The 18250-nt window shown below is 40.2% G+C and overlaps 1 protein-coding gene across 8 annotated transcripts in view; it reads right to left on the reverse strand.

Moving 5' to 3' along the window:
• The window catches only part of CELF2 (CUGBP Elav-like family member 2), a 376192-nt gene that overhangs the window by 117925 nt on the left and 240017 nt on the right, over positions 1 to 18250 (reverse strand). For 7 of the 8 annotated variants that reach the window (XM_041413436.1, XM_041413440.1, XM_041413441.1 and 4 more), the window contains one exon: positions 13315 to 13511. In XM_041413436.1, coding sequence (XP_041269370.1) covers positions 13315 to 13511 — 197 coding nt within the window. Of the gene's footprint in view, positions 1 to 13314; positions 13512 to 13680; positions 13806 to 18250 lie in introns of those variants that run through there. The other variant, XM_041413442.1, reaches the window with a different exon arrangement.

The following is an 18250-nucleotide window of genomic DNA, read 5'->3' on the forward strand; positions in this document are numbered from 1 at the left end:
CTTTTTAAGGTGGCCAACTCTGCTGACATTTCTGCACAGAACGTGGCACTCTGCTCCTTGCAGCACAGATTGCCAGACTGCTGCTTTACATGCTGATTTCTCTTTTGTGAACTGAGACCTTGAATACTTTCACAGAGGGAAAAGCAGATCAATGATTTTTTAAGAGAGCTGAACAATTCCGTGTAATGAACATCAGTTAACATGGGCAATTAGTCTTTCTTTTTCTCCCCCAAAACAACACCACAAAAACAAAGAAGAGATTGTAAGTCCTTTGAATGGCATGTGCCTCACTGACTGTACCAGAATGCCACCCACGTGAAGAAATACGGGTGGGTGAAGTTCAGGAGTGACATGTGGCTTGTTAAAATATAAGATGTGTAGGTGAATAAAAACTTTTGCCATTTGATTCAGCCAACAATAAAGAAAGTTGCTGTAGAAACTATTCTACTGTTTCCCAATTTTCATAAAAGATTGGTTCAAACCTTCTTTCTTTGTTGCTTTTGTCGCTGAATGAATGGAGAATAAAAGGTTGGGGTTTTTTTCTACATTTCATGTTTTTTTTGCTTTTTAGAGAATGCATGTGAAAGGAAAATAAAATAATATCAAACATAAAGGAGACACAGGCTTCAATGGGAATTTTGACATTCAAAAATATTCTACAAAAACATCCAATATATCAAATTTTCTCCTTAATGGTTAAAAGATAAGTGTCGGAAAACTATGGCTCTCTTTATCCCTGGTTTGAAGCATGTCTCTGGCTATGTCCCTGCGTCTGAGTTTCCACGCGTCTGAGTTTTCTGTTTATATCATGTGAATATGTAAATGCAGCTCATTTGCATTTCTGCTTTTATGTAGGAAGTCACACGAAATACCTCTCTGGATCTCATTGTGGTATAATGCGAGAGTGAGAGTCCTGCATGAATAACAGCATTAAAAATACCACCAGGATTATTCAATGAAACCCCCCTGCCATCACCGCTGTTATTTGTGGAGGGCTTCCGAACCCCAGCGTGGGTCACCCCCAGTCCCTCCTGAACACCCAGACAATGCTTGGCTCCATCACTGGTGCAGCCATCACTCAAACCAGGTACACCCAAGCTGGGAAGGACATTCATGCCAAAATCACACCCCCCCTTAGGCACTTAGAAAAACACTGGTAAGAGGTGTCTCCATAAAGAGCCTTGTTAAAGGGCTCGGTGGTTCCACGATCTGCATACACATCAGTGCCTGCTCCCAGCTTCCAGGCTGCTGCTGTTCAGCAAAGCAGTCAAGGAAATGCTTTCATTTTAATCACTTGCTGAAGTCATCAGGACTGTGTGCTTAGTTGAGCAGGGGTCTTTATGAGCCAAATATTATTCTTAGTAATAAGGAGACCTGGCAATGCACTAGATGGAGCTTTTGATAGTAAGTAACATTAATTCAATTAAATCCTCTTACAGCACACACTCTCCAGCTAATGCAGTTTACAGTGAAATTTTCTCTGGCACTCATTTAAATATAATTGCTGCACTTATCTTGTCATGAGGAAATTTCTGAAGGTTACTTGTACTGTGCATGTGTAAACCTACAAGCTACACTGACCTTTAGTTTTGAGATTTTTTTTTAACTACTTAAACTGCAGCATCTAAATGATGATAATAATAATAATAATAGTCATAGTAATAGTAATAATTCCCTACTTCCACACAGCACCTTTTAACTCAATATATGCCCAAGTGAGAACTAGCAAGTAACACAGCACAGAAAGGCATCATATGCTAACTGGGAAGAAAAGCTAAAGCTGTTGGAAATGAAAATGCTGGGAGATGACACATTTGGAAACCTGAATTTTCATAAAGTGTTTTGCACTGTTCTGAAAAACATGAATGTGTTCTCCATGGAGACAATTTCATATTTACCTTTCATACACAAGGTGGCGTTAAATTAACAACAACTATGGGGCACTTGAGCACCACACTTAGGCATCATTTTCTGTCTGAATCAGAAAAGAGGTTCACATCCACTGATCCAGTGGGCTGGTTTTGGTGGCAGTACCAGCCATTTTCCTAAGGGTAGCCCAGTGATATATTGGAAAGTGGTCTCAATCACTTACAAAACTGGAAAAAGGGAGGTGTCAGACAAAAAATCCTAGCAAACAAATCAAAACTCACCCAAGCACAAAGCAAAACTTCAGTGCATGTGCACAACTACCCATAAATCGAAAGCCTTGAGACTTAATATGAAATATGGGAAGGACAAGTGTAGAGATAGGAAGAGAAAACTGCTGAACATGATGGAAAAGAGCATTTTGGAACACCCTACCTATCCACAGTGGACATTTCAGGCCCTTGTCTTGGGTAAACCTTCCTTGGCAGTTCTATCATAAGCTCTTTTTCTTGTCTTCTCCTTCTCACAATGAGAAAGAAGCATTCTCAAGTTAAAGATTTACCCAATTTTACCCTTTGAAACAGATAAGAGATAGTGATTTTGGGTCACTCTGCACCAAGCAGAGAATAACCAAGCAATGCACACAGAAGTGCTGACAGCCATGGGAGGAGGGAAATACCAAATCTAAAGGGGAAAAAAACCCAACTTCTGAGGCCACTCAACCTCTGTCCTGAGCTCAGCACTGCAAAATGAAACCCTGCTGCCTAGTTTTTACTTTTCTTTATGCATGGGCAGGTGTTTGGAAAGGTGGGAAAGATGTGACATAACATTTATTTGAGCCACCAAGGCTCATCAAGACTTTTTTTTTTCTTTTTAGTATTAAATAAAAAGAGGGACCAAGGGCCCTACTTTCCCCATTTCCTTCCTCCTGCTCAGACTCAGATGCCTGCCACATTAAGAAACACCAAGCGATTTTGTTCAGCTCTTATGGCACACAATAGCAGACGTTCAGGGGAGAACGTGGGACTGCAAAGCATTTTAAAACTCTTAAATAAAATGCGGGCTACAGGAGGCTCTCATTCAGAAGGAACATTTTCCTTTCCACTGAGAGTTCCCCCACACTCTGGTGAAGTGAATTAAAATTGACACTGAGAAAAATCTAATTGAGCCAGAGACAACACAACACTTTTCACTATAGAAACTCAAGTCCTGGTGGAATTACTTCAGTTAATATAGTCCATTTTAAATCTACAATGATTTTTATATCCCATGATCTGCAAATAATAAAGGAAGATTGTTGTTTAAGACTCATTGTATTAATTAGGGGGAGCACAGGAAGAGCGAGAGCTGGTGCCTTTGGGTCTGCTCCACACTTGTTTTGTAACTGCAGTTCTCATCAGATCCGATTAATATGTGAATAAACTAATGCTGATCTCACCTGGGCAGTGTTAACATAACAAAATTTTTGTTTCAACCAGCTCAGGGATTCATGCGCTGAAAATGAAGGGAGCACATTTGATTTGGCAAAATGACACAGCACAGAGAGGACATCATTCTCTGCCTGCTCAAAGTGACTCAAAAAATTTGGGAAAAGTCCCCCCAGGCCTCTGTAACTCAATTCTTCCAGCTGGTAAAAATGGAGTGATGCTATTTGTCTCCCTTTGCAAAACACTTGGAGATGTCTGGCTGAAGCAGCAGCCCTGCTCCTTACGGTGCCACACTCATCCTTGCAGCAAAAAGTTTCCTGCAGTACATTATATTAATCTACTCCCCATTGTGGTACAGCTCCCTAAAATTGCAGTTGAAGGCATGACATCTTGAGCTACGAGGAGAGTTTAATTACTGTTTGAAACATAAATTTTCCCAATTCAGTCGGGTGAATAAGAGACACGGTTTATTAGAAAACATCTTCCACCTCTTTACAGCTCTTCTTAGCCCTCTAAAAGAATGTCTGAATTGGATGCAGCAGTTATTTTAAATTAAAACCACAAGGTAGTAGACACTGAAGTTTTCTCTTACACAAATAATAATGAATTTATGCACCACAGAGTTTAATCTGCCGAGTGGAAGTCTAACGTCCCACTTAAAACTGCATACTCATGGGCATAGATTAGACAGTAATTAGGTTCAGTGAGAAACTGAAAAGATCCACTGGAAACATTCAAATTTAATTTATTCACTGGCTTGTCTCAGAGTGTTTTTATAAGCAATTAGAAAGATACAGATTCCTGAAAATGCATTCTTTCCCAAGACAGATGGACCAGGAGATTTATATGGCATACACAGCCTTCCACCCACAGCTCACTGTCTTGAGTTAGGCTCAAATCAGGCTTAGAAGCCACTACCAGACTTTATCCTTGGGGAGTTATTTGCTATTCTTTTGAAATATGCTGATGGTTACAGTGCACTATGAAACCAATGTCTTAAAAAAAGAGCAATACTGTAACTGGCACAGCACATCCTTTTATAACATGTGTATCACTGAGGATGTTATGAGTCCTGCCAGATCCAAAACAAGCCCAAATCTGCCCTCTTGCTACCCTGATACCACAAAAAAATACAGGCTGACATGGTCTGGTGCAGGGAAGATGGAAGTAATGAAACAATAATTAATTTACACTGCTATACATGCTATACATATCTGCTTTTAATGCATTTCAAAATTATAAAGAATAGCAGACATCCTTTCAAGGCCCTCCTGGGGTTTAAATATCATGTTAAGAACTAGCAAAATTGATGACATATTTATGCTAAAATGTTTTATGTGGTCTTTAGCTTTTTATTGTGACCCTTCATTGTAATATTTATGTCTCTCACATCATCTCAGCAACGACAGAAATTCTTAGTGCCTTGGAGTCTCTCCTTCTATCTTTTAATGAGGAAATCTTCCTGCAGTGTGGGTTTTAATTTTAGGCTATTATTTATTTGTGCATATATGTGCACAAGCACCTGTGACTGATTTTAGTGGGGTGAAAGGAACAGAAGATAAAAGCAATAAACCGCTGGTTTTGCAGTGGAAATAAGATATTTGGAAACTGCAATACACTCAAATAAATCCATGCTCATAAGGCTGCTTCCCAATTACACTTCATTTTTGACACTGCTCGGTTGTCAAATGTTTTCTTCCTTTGAGATCCTTGCCAAACTGTGTGAAGATTTCAGACCAGTCCCCACGTCCTTCGGAAAATCTCCTTATGTGTTAGGAGCAAATGATCTTGACATTAGACTGGAATAGAATAAGAAACACTACATAACAAGAGAAGGGCTGTGTGGTTTGTTTTGAAGCCTTTGTCTTTTAACAAAAACTCCCATAATTTTTTATGTGACGAGAAGATAAATAGTGTGTTTATTCATGTAATAGAAGATTGGAGGAGGAAAGAATTTCAGTGCCACGTCATAAAATGGTCGAATCTCATTGATGTGAGCTTTAATATGCAACTAAAGACACTGGATACCATAAATCTCAAACTGACAGTATCTGGCACTTTTATAGATGTATATATTTTAAATGTAGGCAGCAATCTTGAAAATACTTAAAACATGTCTGTGTTTTATGTCTGAGTATTATATCTATTGATTAATTCCTGAGTGCAAGTGTGTGCATGACTTGACTTAGATTTTTCCATGCATTACAGTTTTTTTTCCTTTGAGATTATATATTTGAGAAACTGAGGTTTGGCATACTATTCACATTCAACAAAGCAATTTGATTTTTTTTTCAATTTTACTGAAAGTTCAGGCTGTTTTAACTGCCTGCCTATGTGTTTGGTTTTTTTTTTTTCCCAATGAAGTGATGTCATTACAAACAACAGATCATACATTCATAGTTTATGAACATTTGGGACTCTTTTTTAAAGTTGTTCTAAAATATTCTATAAGTAAATGCTGAATGATGTGCTGAAGTTGTCAACATTATAGCACACCTGAACTGAAGCTCAAAAATTCCTTTTCAAACACCTATTTACTGAACTTGCCTTCCCCTCAGGTGTTTATCAGACATGAACATTTGAAAGAACCACAACAGGAATATGGAGTCCTGCTCCTCTCATGGCTGGTCTGTACATGGGTTTTCTATCAATTTAACTAAAAAGATTCATGTAGTTAAAGTTAATGCATTTTTTTCCTTCAAAGAGGTAATTAATAATGTGCTTATATAGTCTTAGTTTATTTTTAAAATTCATATGCAGTTGTAAATCATAGTTAAGCTGCTACAAAACTGCAGCCAATGAGCCCCAAAGTGATCTACTTTAATCCCTCAGAGATGTGTTATTTTTATTAACTTCTTACAGCAATACCTAGAGTCCTCATTTCTGGACCAAGCTCCCACTGTGACAAATACCATAAAAATAGGAAGGGAAAAGATGCCTAAAAATAAAAATAGCTCCATTCTGCTCCAGTCATTCATGCACTGTACACAGGAACTTCAGAAACAAGGCTAAAGAAAGGTTTCTGTGCTACCTCTCTATTTAAATAACACAACTGAAAAATCCTCTATCCAACTCCTCCCACCATCCTCTAGTCTTTCCATTCTGCAACCACAGCCCCCTGCTCCTGTTACAGTCTCTTCACAAATATCTTCCATTACTTCTGCTCTGGCTGGGTTGGGTTTATTGTGATAATTTTTGCTGTCACAGGGGTTGACTTTCTTGCCATTGTCAATGAAGGGAGTATACAGTGAGACTGATTTAAGTGTGCAACGGGGTTGCAGTCAAGTATGCAATGGGATGCTACCCTGATCTGCTCCCTTTCTTCAAAGCAATGCAAAAATATCAGGGGACACCAATCTCAGCCCCACTTGGTGCTGGACATGGCTAAGCCACTGACAGCTTGGCACCTTGTCCTGTTTATGGGCTGAAACTGCACTTGGACATGGGGAGCAGTCGTGTCACATCCTGTTCCAGATGCATTGTTTCAGAACACTAAATGGAAACAAGCAAAAGGAAAGTTTCTTTTGGAACTCTTCTCACTGCTTCTTCTGGAAGCCATTCTCTGCTCTACAAGTGGAGGAAGAAAGTTTGAGTTGAGAAGTCAAATTTTTTTCTGTTGGCCCGCTGTTCCTCAGTCTTAAGTCTGTGCTGTGCAGTCCCTGGGTTTAATATTAATTGAAAGAGCTTATCTATTCCTGCCTTTGGTATGCACTTCAACATACTGCAAAAACTTCAATTGCATCCCTTACAACTTTTTCTTTCCAAACCAAGGTACAGTCCTGTATTCTTCCTCAGCTTTTCCCCTTTTAGCTTTCTTGTAAGTCAATGTTTGAAGCCCTTTACAAGTTAACCTTTGCAGACCTTTCACCATGGCTCAACCCTTCCTGACTTCATACAAAACCATGCTGCTCTTCTCTGGACCTCTGCCCTTTTCTATAGAATGGTACTAAATATTGGTAACTGTAGTTTAAACATGATTAAAAAAATCTTTCTTTAAGTGGTGCAGTATTTCCTTGAAGGCTCTATTCAATGCTTCCATTTATAGAGCTCACATTTTCTGTGCCTTTTTGACCACACAGATACAAAACATCATCTCAGTCCTTTTATAATATGTGCACTCTTCAAATCTGCTCCTGCTCTCAAATCTTTGAAAAATACACTCATTCAACACATGTGTTCACTCAAAATAAAATTTACTCTTCTTGCTCATGGTTCATTTTACACAGCAGAATCTCTTTGTGTCTGATTGTTTTCTCCAGGTTATCAGGTGGCTTTTCCCCCATCTAGTCCCTTCTGCATGATCCAAAAAGTTGGATAACAAGTTGGTGGTTCATTCTGTCAAAGCCATTTACATAGAGAGTGAAAAAGTATTGATCTCCAATAACAGTCCCTGTTGCTCTCCAATCATCATCCCCTCTCTTCTCCTGGCCTGTAACCTTTCCCCATTCTAATCTGCCCTCGATCATCTACCCAGCTCCTTTCCCCATTTGGAAATGGGTCCTTCTCTGCTTCACTAGCAACTGCATGGATTAGTCTCCTGTGTGACACTCTGTGAAATGCCCCTGGGAAATCAGCTTGATTTATATAGATGATTTCACATCTGTCCGCTTTCACAGAAACTTCTTGAAAAACTCCATCAGATTTGTCGAGTAAGAATTACCTTTTCTAAAAATGAGCTCACGTCTGGAATATATTCTATAATGCTATTTACAACCCATTTAAAATCATAGATTTAAGATTCCTTAAGGTTTAAATTTAAACGCCCTACAGTCAGAAACTTCAAGGTAAAAACTAAACTTTAAGTTATCCTTCACTCTTCTTCCCCATTGCACTTATATTTACTGACATCTGGCTTTTGCCAGTTTTTGTTGTTTGAAACTTATAGTGTACAATGCACCTGCTAAAAAATAGCATGCAAGGCACTTTTTAATACAGTGCAGGAAAAGATTTCAAATCTGCTTAGTAACAAAATATCTGTCAGGCACCATCACCAAAATTTAGTCTAACACACGCATGCACAATGGCTGTGGGCACATATCCTGCCATTTCAACAGCAAATGTGCTCATGGTGCAACTCATCTGATCTCAAAAGCTAAACAGTGTTCACATGGGCCTCTGAGAGCATTCAAAATACAGAATAAGACATGAAGTGTGAGAAACCCTGCCTCCTGGAGTGCTGGATGAAGGGAGCTTTTAAAGAGCATCTAAAACAGTTTTGCCAAACACAATGTATTGAAAGTGCCTGAAGGAGGACTGCGTGTGGTGTCACGGGGCAGTCAAGGAACAAGGAACAGCTGGTCTCAGCTGCAGGTTAGGACACTCAGGATGGAAATGTGTGGAAAAGTGAGTGCCACAGCTCTGCTGCTGTGCAGGACTGCCTGAGTTCCCTTTGCTCCTACTGTACCAGGCACTGCGAGAGGGACCTGCGGGAGGAGAGGGATCATCCCCCCTGCCTGCACCAGACTATTTTGGAAGGGCTAAACTGAGGCTGAAATGGTGCTCAAGCAAGCCAGATAACTTCTATCTCCTATATGCATCTTTCTCTCTCTCTCTCTCTCTCTCTATCTATCTATCTATTTATCTACTTATATATATATATGTAACTATATATACCTATACACCTCCTGGCCCACCTGGTCTCTCCTGTATGCAGCAGATGAATGCCTCATTATCAGATTCCTCTGCTTGCTTCCCAGTAGACTTAAATTACCATGTTAAATAGGATAATAATAAACACTGGCCTTTAACTACAGCACATCCTTGTTCACTCAGCAGCCTCCCTCTAATCTGATAAAGGGTCTGCAAAAAGCTGCAAGCAAACATGGAGTCAGTTGTTACACAGGTGACTCTCCCTGCTTTCTGCAGTGTGATTACTACGGCAGCACAAAGAGATTCAGGCTCACAAAGCTGGTTTAGAGGACCTTGATCCCTCCAAGAATTATCAGGTATTGAAGCAGAGGCAAGGTGCCAAAAGGACATAGTGGATCTGGCCCAAGACTCTTCTGCTGCAGTTCAAAAGACAAAAGTAGCCCTGCGCCATCTGCTTGCTTCAACACTTGGACTTCAAAACCAAAGTAGCCAAGGAAATCTTTCCGGCTTAGGAAAACAGTGGGGAGGAAGAGAGATCTTGGTGGCAGTGTATGTTGCCTTCACACAGAGCTTGCTGCATTTCAGGTATTAGAGAAGCTCTTTTTAACAAGCACCCTGGAAAAACGTCATCTATTCACCCAGAATAAATTATATACAGGGAACAAGCAGGATTGGGAACAGAGAGGGCTGATCTGCCGAGACTTTGAATCCCCTCAGCCCCCAGAAGCCAAAAGTGCCATTTTATTTCAGTGGTACAGAATTTCCTGCCCTGTTGTTTTGGGTTTTTGTTGTTTGTTTTTGTTTGTTTGGGTTTTTTTTTTCTCTTTGTTTTGTTTTTGGTTTTTGTCTTTGTTTCATTTTGTTTTGTTTTTTGTGGGTTTTTTCTTTTTTTTTTTTTGTATTTAGCTTACCTAATCCCTTGGATTTCTTTTGTTGCAGAAAGAGGAAAAAGCCTTACAAAACAACAAAAGATAAAAACGAAGTCAAATTACTTTGCTGAGCTCTTTCACACATCCAAAAGAAGCAGAGAAATTCAAGCTCTGGAAAGGATAAAGAATTTCCTAGAATGCAGCCATTCCTGAAGTTCCCAATTAATAAAGCCAAGCTTCAACATTTGCTGTAGTATCAATATATCTGTGGAATTAAGATGGCTTTCCTCTGGTTTTCCAGAGTGAGGTAAACTTGGCTTTCTACCTGTCTTCCTCCAGCCTCAGCCTTGCAGAGCTGGCAAGCAATACAAAAGAGGAGGAAAGACATGAACTAGGCCGTCTGTCGTTGGAGGGTATGAAAGACAGTCTGAATAACAGCAGGAGAGAGAGAAGCAGCCTATGGTTATTTTTGACAGGATTGGGAGAGACTCAGATTGCAGCTTCATAAACAGTTCATCAGAGAAAAAACTCGGTCCAAATTAGAGGAGCCCCTTTGGCCAAGCTCACAGAAATACACAACCCTTGCCTGAGTAGAGAGAAATCTTTCAAAAATCAAAATGCTTTTCTTTAAAGAGGAAAACCTAACTGCTCCCCCTGTGTGGTGTAGTAACACCAACTTGCATTCCTGTCATTACAACTCATGGCTTGCAGGATATTCAGAAAAAAATTCCTGTGTGACACCAGGCTGTGAATGTTCTGCCTTACACACAGTCAGAACCATGCAATGAAATGAAAAAATGTCTTTTTTTCTACCTCACCCAACCACAAGGTCCCTCTGATGGACTGCTCTACAAAACGGGAGGTGATACAAAGGGTCAGCAAGCAGAAAAACGCCTGGTACAACCCAAATCCACCCAGCTCAAATTAAATAAAAATGGTTGTTTTGTGTATTTACATAGAAGAGGAGCATGGAATTTCACTCCACATCACTCACGTGATTTTTAATGTTGTCCTGTACAGAGCCAGGAGTTGGACTCTGTGATCCTTGTGGGTCCCTGCCAGCTCAGGATATTCTATGATTCTATGACTTCCAAACAAAAAATGAAAATTCAGTTTCTTTTTAAAATGCCTATTAGATAGTATAGGTGAAGTATTTGTCATGCATTGTGATGAAAATAAGACTGTAGGATGTTTCTCGGGGCAATTTTCTGGTTTTTTCTTTGTTTCTACCATTCTTAATCTCTCACACCAAATCCTTTGTGCAACTGGATTAAGAAAATAAAGATCATTCCTAGTCAAGAGATATCCACAAGAAACTCAAGAGGTTTCTAGCAACCTTGCTGGCAGATTCAGCCAGGAGGAAGGATAGAGCCAGCATGAAGATACACTCCCCCAGAGCTTCCGAGGGAAAAGCTGACCACCAGACGAGCTTGCTGCTGGTACCAGAGAAAAGTAAATCTGAAGGTTATTCTGCCTATCTTCAGGATTAATTTCATTTACTCATTAATTAACACATAATGCCTGAAGTGACAAGCATAATCTCTGCACGCTGAAAAGAGTCCAAGCAAAAAGCATCCCCAAAACCCAGCCACCTTTCAAGAAGAATATTGTGTATGGGGACTACAAATATTGACAATTAGTCTACAATGATTTGCATGATCTATGCTTCATCCTTATGCCTTCCAGCTGCCTGATGGACAGGTACAGTGATTCCCAGAAATGGGTATCAGTGGGTTTCTTCTGTCTAACCACAATATCATTCTCACTTCATTTACTGCTTAGTGGGAAGGCATTGCTGTGACCCAGGAATCAGCTCCTTCCAGATGGACGAGTCTCAAAGTTCAGCATTTTAGTGGTTTAAACTAAGGAGGAGTTTGCTCATCCATAGCAGCCTGGACTGCAGAAAATCCAGTTGTTTGACCTCTTAATGCTCTCCTATCCAGCATTACAAGAAAAAGACATTTGGTGAGGGCTCTGTGCTAACACAGTAGGGGGGGTACATGCTACAATACGTCAGTCCTGGGAAATGAGGTGGGGGAGTGGGCTGGAAGCAGAACTACACTAAGACACTCCAACCAGAAATACCTTCTGCTTCTGAATCACAGAATCATGGAGTGCTTTGTGTTGGAATGGACCTTAAAGAGCACCTAACTCCAGCCCTCTTGCCATGGACAGGAACACTTTTCATTAGAGCAGGTTGTTCACACAACATAGCCTTGAACACTTCCAGGGATGGGGAAGAGGAAAGAGTGATCCAGCACAAACACTTGATTAGCAGGAAGGTAAGTGAGCTGGACCCTCACCCTGACACTGGTGTGAGACCAATGCACCAAGTCTTTTAACCAGAACTGAGAGATGCAAACAACCCAAAATAAACCATGGTCACTCTAAGCACCTGACTGCTTAAACAGGGCAGCAAAAAGAAGGCACTGAGAGGTTCCTCTACCCAGTACCAGGAAAAATGGAGACATGCTGAGCCTTGGCAGTGCTTTGCCCAAAAGCACAGGAGCACCCGAGGCTGAGCTGTGTGCCTCCCACAATGGCAGGCACCTCTCATCTCCAGCAAGGGCTGTTTTGCACTGTTAACTTTGCTGGGAGCCCACAGAATCATTCTGTGATATTCTCAATAGCATGTGTGCTCTGAAGGTTTTTAGAGTCAGGAGTGCAGTAAGAAGGAATAAGTGTCTAGCAACCTTCCAGCCAGGCACACACATGCACATCCAGCTCTGCCTCTGAGCTACACTAATTATTTCTAACGGTAGCGACACACTCACGTAGCCAGAATGAAAATATACAGCTAGGTAGGGAGGAAAATGCATTCTGTGAGCCAAAATACTCATTTTCAGTTTACATCTAAGCACGTGTCACACTTAAACAGCTGTAATACACAAAACTCTCAGGTGCCTAAATAAGCACAGATATATGTAGTGAAAGGAAGGAGTATAGCTAGGACAAATACTTTATGTGTGTATAGAAAAAAATGCAGGAAGGAAAACTAACCCTTTCATTTAGAACAATATCAGTGCCAAAACCCAATCCTTTAACATGACTGCAGAAAAAAAAAAATCAGATTTTGGAAAAAGGGCAGTGTGACTATTTGTAATTTTTATTGCTGCTGGAGCAATGATGTGACAAGAACCCACCACCATCATCATTTTTTCCTTCTGCATCCTTAAAATATTTCCCACCTGGGGTGCAAAGAGAGGAAATGAAAGGAAATAGAAAATTATATTTTTCGTGAGCGAATCCTGGGAAGCAACCTCTCAGGTTTCCACATTTTTGGCAACAATAATTTAAACAAGGAGAGTGATATTTTCTTATTTTTTGTACAGTTGGAATGCATCCTTCCAGATAAAATACAATTAAACTTCAGTTTAAGAAGAGGAGGAAAGCAATATCCGATAGGATTCATAAGTCCTCTCCTCTTAGGACTGCTGCATAGCTCAACACAGATTACTACAAAACTGAAAGCCCAGCTGCAAACCTCTTTGGAAATGCTGAAGGCAAGCAAGATCATTAGGAAAACAAGCAAACTGAAAGCAAAGAGAGTATTACTACTGTACCTTTACTTTGGGGAGGGTTCTGACTTCTGTCTCGGAGAACATTAATCTGGTAGACAGCTCCATAAGGCTCAAAAAGTTCTTTTAATTCTTTTTCTGACCACGAACGGGGAATCTGTCCAACAAACATCTTAATGGCATCTGGGTCTGGTTGGTCTGAATGATCCAAAGCTCCATTCATCTTGTTAGCTGTGCCGTTACTAGAAAGTGGAAAAGGAGATTAAAAAGAAAAGACAAGTTAGGAGACTACGCAGTTTTCGTGTGCACTAGATGCAGAAGATGATGTCAATTGGCACAAAGCAGACAAAAAAAAAAAATCAGTGTTTAATTAATAGCATAAGTATTACGAACAAAAAACAATGCTATTACATTTTTCATTGAGTCTGGTTTTCTCTGCAGGCTGCTGCTTAATGTCATTATATAAGATGAGAGCGGCACAACATAACCCGGGACTTCTGCATTTTAAAGTAGAGGATAGTGGCAAATAAGTGCAGATTTCTCTCCATGGCTGTTGTAAACAGAACTGCAGTGAATTCTCACTGAACTGGCTACTGGCAGAAACCAGGCAGTGCGTGTGTCTGTGTGTGTGTGTTTTGTAATAAAGTCACATGAAAGGAGTATGAAACACTTGGCAATCTGTCAGATGACTAATGCAAGATGCCAGCGATGAATCTGCAGATTGTGTGAAGCATCCATGTATGCATCAAATTAGTCTGATATTGCCTAGAATGGAAAACACTCCAGCTATGTGGCTGGTTGCTGCCGATTAGTTGCCTACGCTCTTTAAAAAGGAAAAGCAGTCTGGAGAGACCCAGTTTAAAGCATACTGTTTATTGCTGCCATAAGAAAAGCCCCACAAATCAAAAAGAGATGGCAGTGACAAAACTGCCTACATTGTTGTGGAAATGAAAATGCTGCTTCAGAAAGTTTTTTTGCCCTGCAAAAGGAGATCAGGTTTTTGAACACTTTCACCCCCTGTAAATTCTTAGCCTAACTGATCTCCAGATGTACGTCCTAAATCCAAGTTCAAAACAACCACACTTTTGCAGGGAAAAAGAACTTCCGAACAAAACATAATCTGTTCTGGGAGACAAATGATTTATCATAGTTTAGGAGAATTTGTACTCTTACACAGAAAATAAATAATTTTAAATAGTGAACAAAAGTAAAAATACATCACTTTCTCCTCCCTCCCCTCCTTGCACTATTGATAATTAAGGACAGTAGTTTCAACTAATTGCTTGGCTAGAAATTCCAAAAGTGCTGATGATTTTTGGATGTTTCAGTTTCAAGAAAGAACACTAATGATGCATGAATTTTCCCCATCTTTCCACCAGGGAGAGGGGGCAAATGGCCTGTATGCAGCAATGTCAGAAGCTGATCATGGCAGAATTCAGGCATTTCAGAGCCACCTGCCACTTTCAAAAAACTTGGCTTTAATTAGAATTTCTCTGTTTGATGATTGTTCAGGACTGAATGCCCACCGGAGGACTTGGAAGAGCTCAGAATCTGCACAACCAGATGAAAAATCATATTTTACATGTGAAAAAAAATATAAATCTACGAGTGGCAAGAAGAAAACAACCCTGTGCAATTCCCCTGTCTCACAGCTATAACCCGTGTGAAGACAAATTATTTTGTTTCATGTGTTTCATCTCCTTGAAAGCATAATTCACATTAATATGTCCATATTAACTTTAGCACTTTCCCTGCTTACAGGCAGGAAGGAGAAAGTTATACTAAAGGCACATTTTGCACCACCAGCAAGAAGTTTGATCATCCCTTGTGAAGTGCTTTCAACACAGTTCAGCAGACAACAGCATTTATCACTCTCATAAATGGCTAAAATTCCTATCTACTCTAGCAGGAATCTTGCCTGAGGGAGAGACTCCAAGATTTGGTCCAAACTTTTACATTACATCTCATGTACAAATGTCTTGCAAATGGTCTTCATTTTGAATAAGTTCTGCAGGTCACAAGTTCACCTGCAGGAACTGTGACTTCTCCAGGCCTTAGAAACTGCATTTCCATACAGAGACAACACTTAACCCTTGGCTTGGCTAAACCAAGCCATCCATCCAAACAACCACCCCCTTAAAATTGCCAAGAAACAGAAAAACCATGACTGACTCACTTGAGTGACACTTCATGGGAACAACTTTCAAGACTTTCATGGAGCAGTAGGCACATATGTGACACTTAAACCTCTAAAAATCACTCAATTATTTCTTTTCAATTCCTATTCCTCTACATAAAACCCAATCTGTCAAACAGCCTCCCTACTAGGGAGGTGAAAAATCCCTGACCCATAGCTTAAAATAACTGTGGAAAACGCTTATATGTTATTTTGAAAGGAAAGGTAGAAGTTTAGTTAAGCTCCCAGCTCTGCCCTGGGCTTGGTCAACTATTTTCTTTCATAAATTGGCTTGACTTTTCACTTCATTTATTCTCTGTGTCGTTTGTATTGAGTTCAGTTTTAAATTATGCCCTTCATCTGTTCTCTCTGTTGGATCCCTTCTTTAAGAAATCCATACACAATTGCTACTTAGCCCAGAATTACAGCTAGGGTTATGTTTAATAAAGAATAAAAAGTTTATTCCTTTGCTTTTTACTTACCACCTTTACCACCAAGAGCCCCACAATTTCCATTGCTAATCAGCCAATTTTTTAGGAAAGCACAAAGCCAAACACTAACACCTGTTTTCTCAGGTTAATGGCCCTATTAGCATCAAGTTCTTGCTTTGAGCTAAAGGTTTAGGCACAGGCCAAGCTCTCTTCTAATTGCACAAAACGTTTAAGCCCTTTCTTTATTTTGTTGGGACCAAAGTTGAATTACATTGATCATATTCTTTATATGCTTTATTGCCTGAAGATGGTTAAAAGCTCTGACTCAAGGCATCAGTACCATACACTGCGATGCAAAGCTCCAGGGGACAGGTTTTGTCACTTACTGCCTGCATTAACTTGAGTAAGTCATTAAAACTTCTCCAAACTAAATTCCACCATCCATTGACAGCTCTGTCAATCCACTAACTCCTGCAGAGTTAGGGAAAACCCAAGCATAATTTAGGTTTTTCTTTAAAATACTTTTCTACCACAAGGTAGGGACCTGACTGAGCTGCCAACATTTTGGCGGTTTGACAGACAAGTTCAGGCCACACAGAGGGCACTCATTTTTACAAACACAGCTGGGCTTCTTCCTAAACTTCACTCCCTTTGATCTCAGTGCAAACCAAGGCTTTCAGATACCTCAGAGTGGGAATCCAAGTATCACTGTTGGGATTTTGAGGAGTTCATGAGCACTGTTGCAGCAACGACACTTGCAGTAGTAACCTCACCCAGCTTTGGCAGCTGGTGTAGGACTAGAGCCAATGCAGACAAAATGAACAAATGAATAAATTAGCTGAGAGATAACACTGGGGAAAAAACACCTATTTTATAGATTCTATGGATTTGATCCCTGAAGTGCACTGGAAGGATCCACTGAGGAACAAAATTATACACCACACCTGCCTGATGGTTCAGTTTGTCACAGAACTTGTTGGGTCCATACAAAATCAAGCCAAATATGCTTGATCCTTTGCAAATGATCTCTTCTAAGATGAATTCCCTTATCTTCTCCCAGCTTTCATCTTCACCCAATGGACATTACTGCTCTGCACTATGACCTCTTGGCTGCTAACAGCTGTAGGTCTTTTACTTCTTTCTCTTTGCCAACACAGCGGCTCTCAGAAGAAGTGGCTTCTTCCTTACCCCACCTCTCCTTCTCCTCTACCCAAGAAGTAATAAGACAAAAGGGAAACTACATGTAAAACTTTCCAGAAGGAAGCAAAGCAAGCCTTGTGAAAGCTTAGGACTATTTCTTGAAAGGACAAGTGTACAGAGATAGCTGTATCTAGGGGACACTAATGAGAATGGGGTCCCTTGGCACTGTCAGCATCCAAATGATGATGAAAGAAATAAGGAAAAGAAAAGAAAAGAAAAGAAAAGAAAAGAAAATAAAAGAAAGAAAGAAAGAAAGAAACTTAGATTATATGGCTCTCCATTGTAGCAATCCTTCCCTCCATGGCCAATTTAGCCCATTGGACTCAGGGGTGACCCAGCACATCATCTTCACTGACAAGGTGTCATCTGTATCATAGAGAGCAGCCTGAGGGCAGAGATTAAGACACTGAGTTGCTGGCTGCTTGTGGTTGCTGCCAGAGCATCCTCTCTCTCAATTTGTGCCAATTTTTCTTCTAATAACCTAACTACCATTCCATCATTTCAGCAAGCTGACAGGGCCACTCTTGAGGAGCTAGAGATTGTTTTAATATCCCTGCTGCTTCAGCAGGAGCACCAGAAAAACCTAGTAGATGCCCTCTTGGTCTCTCCCATTCATATCTTTAATTACTGCAGGACTGCTAAAGTGAACTGCCCACTCAGGACAGAGAGGTAGCCTTCAGAAACAATGTCTGAATCAAAACAGACTCTCTTAAATTCATCACTGTTAAGAGCTTTGGCATTAATCCACGTTCATTTCCATTAATGATCCCAGTGTCAAGTCAGGTGCTGAAAAACAGCTGTTAACGGGGACCAAATGGATTTACATGACACCTGTTTGCCAAATCTGTTTTTAACCCTACCTAGTACCTTCCTACTGTTCCTTTTTGGTTAATTCATATTGCAACCCTCACCCTATTACTGTGGTTTTACCATTTTGCTGGGGATTTGCCTTTTTCATGTTCCATGGTATAAGATATTTGAATTTCCTCTAAGAGCCAACAGAACAAGAACATGATAACAAACGAGTTCCAAGTGTAATGACAACTAAATCCAACCCAGTGCAGAGGTATTTACAGGCACCAAGGTTTTACAGTAAAAAAGCATTTACATCTGAGCTGCGGCATCACTGCCAGGATATCACACAAACTGACAAAAGGGACAACACCCGTTTGAA

This window comes from Onychostruthus taczanowskii, unplaced genomic scaffold, assembly GCF_017590055.1.
Source record: "Onychostruthus taczanowskii isolate IOZ18803 unplaced genomic scaffold, ASM1759005v1 scaffold41, whole genome shotgun sequence".
Taxonomy (NCBI): domain Eukaryota; kingdom Metazoa; phylum Chordata; class Aves; order Passeriformes; family Passeridae; genus Onychostruthus; species Onychostruthus taczanowskii.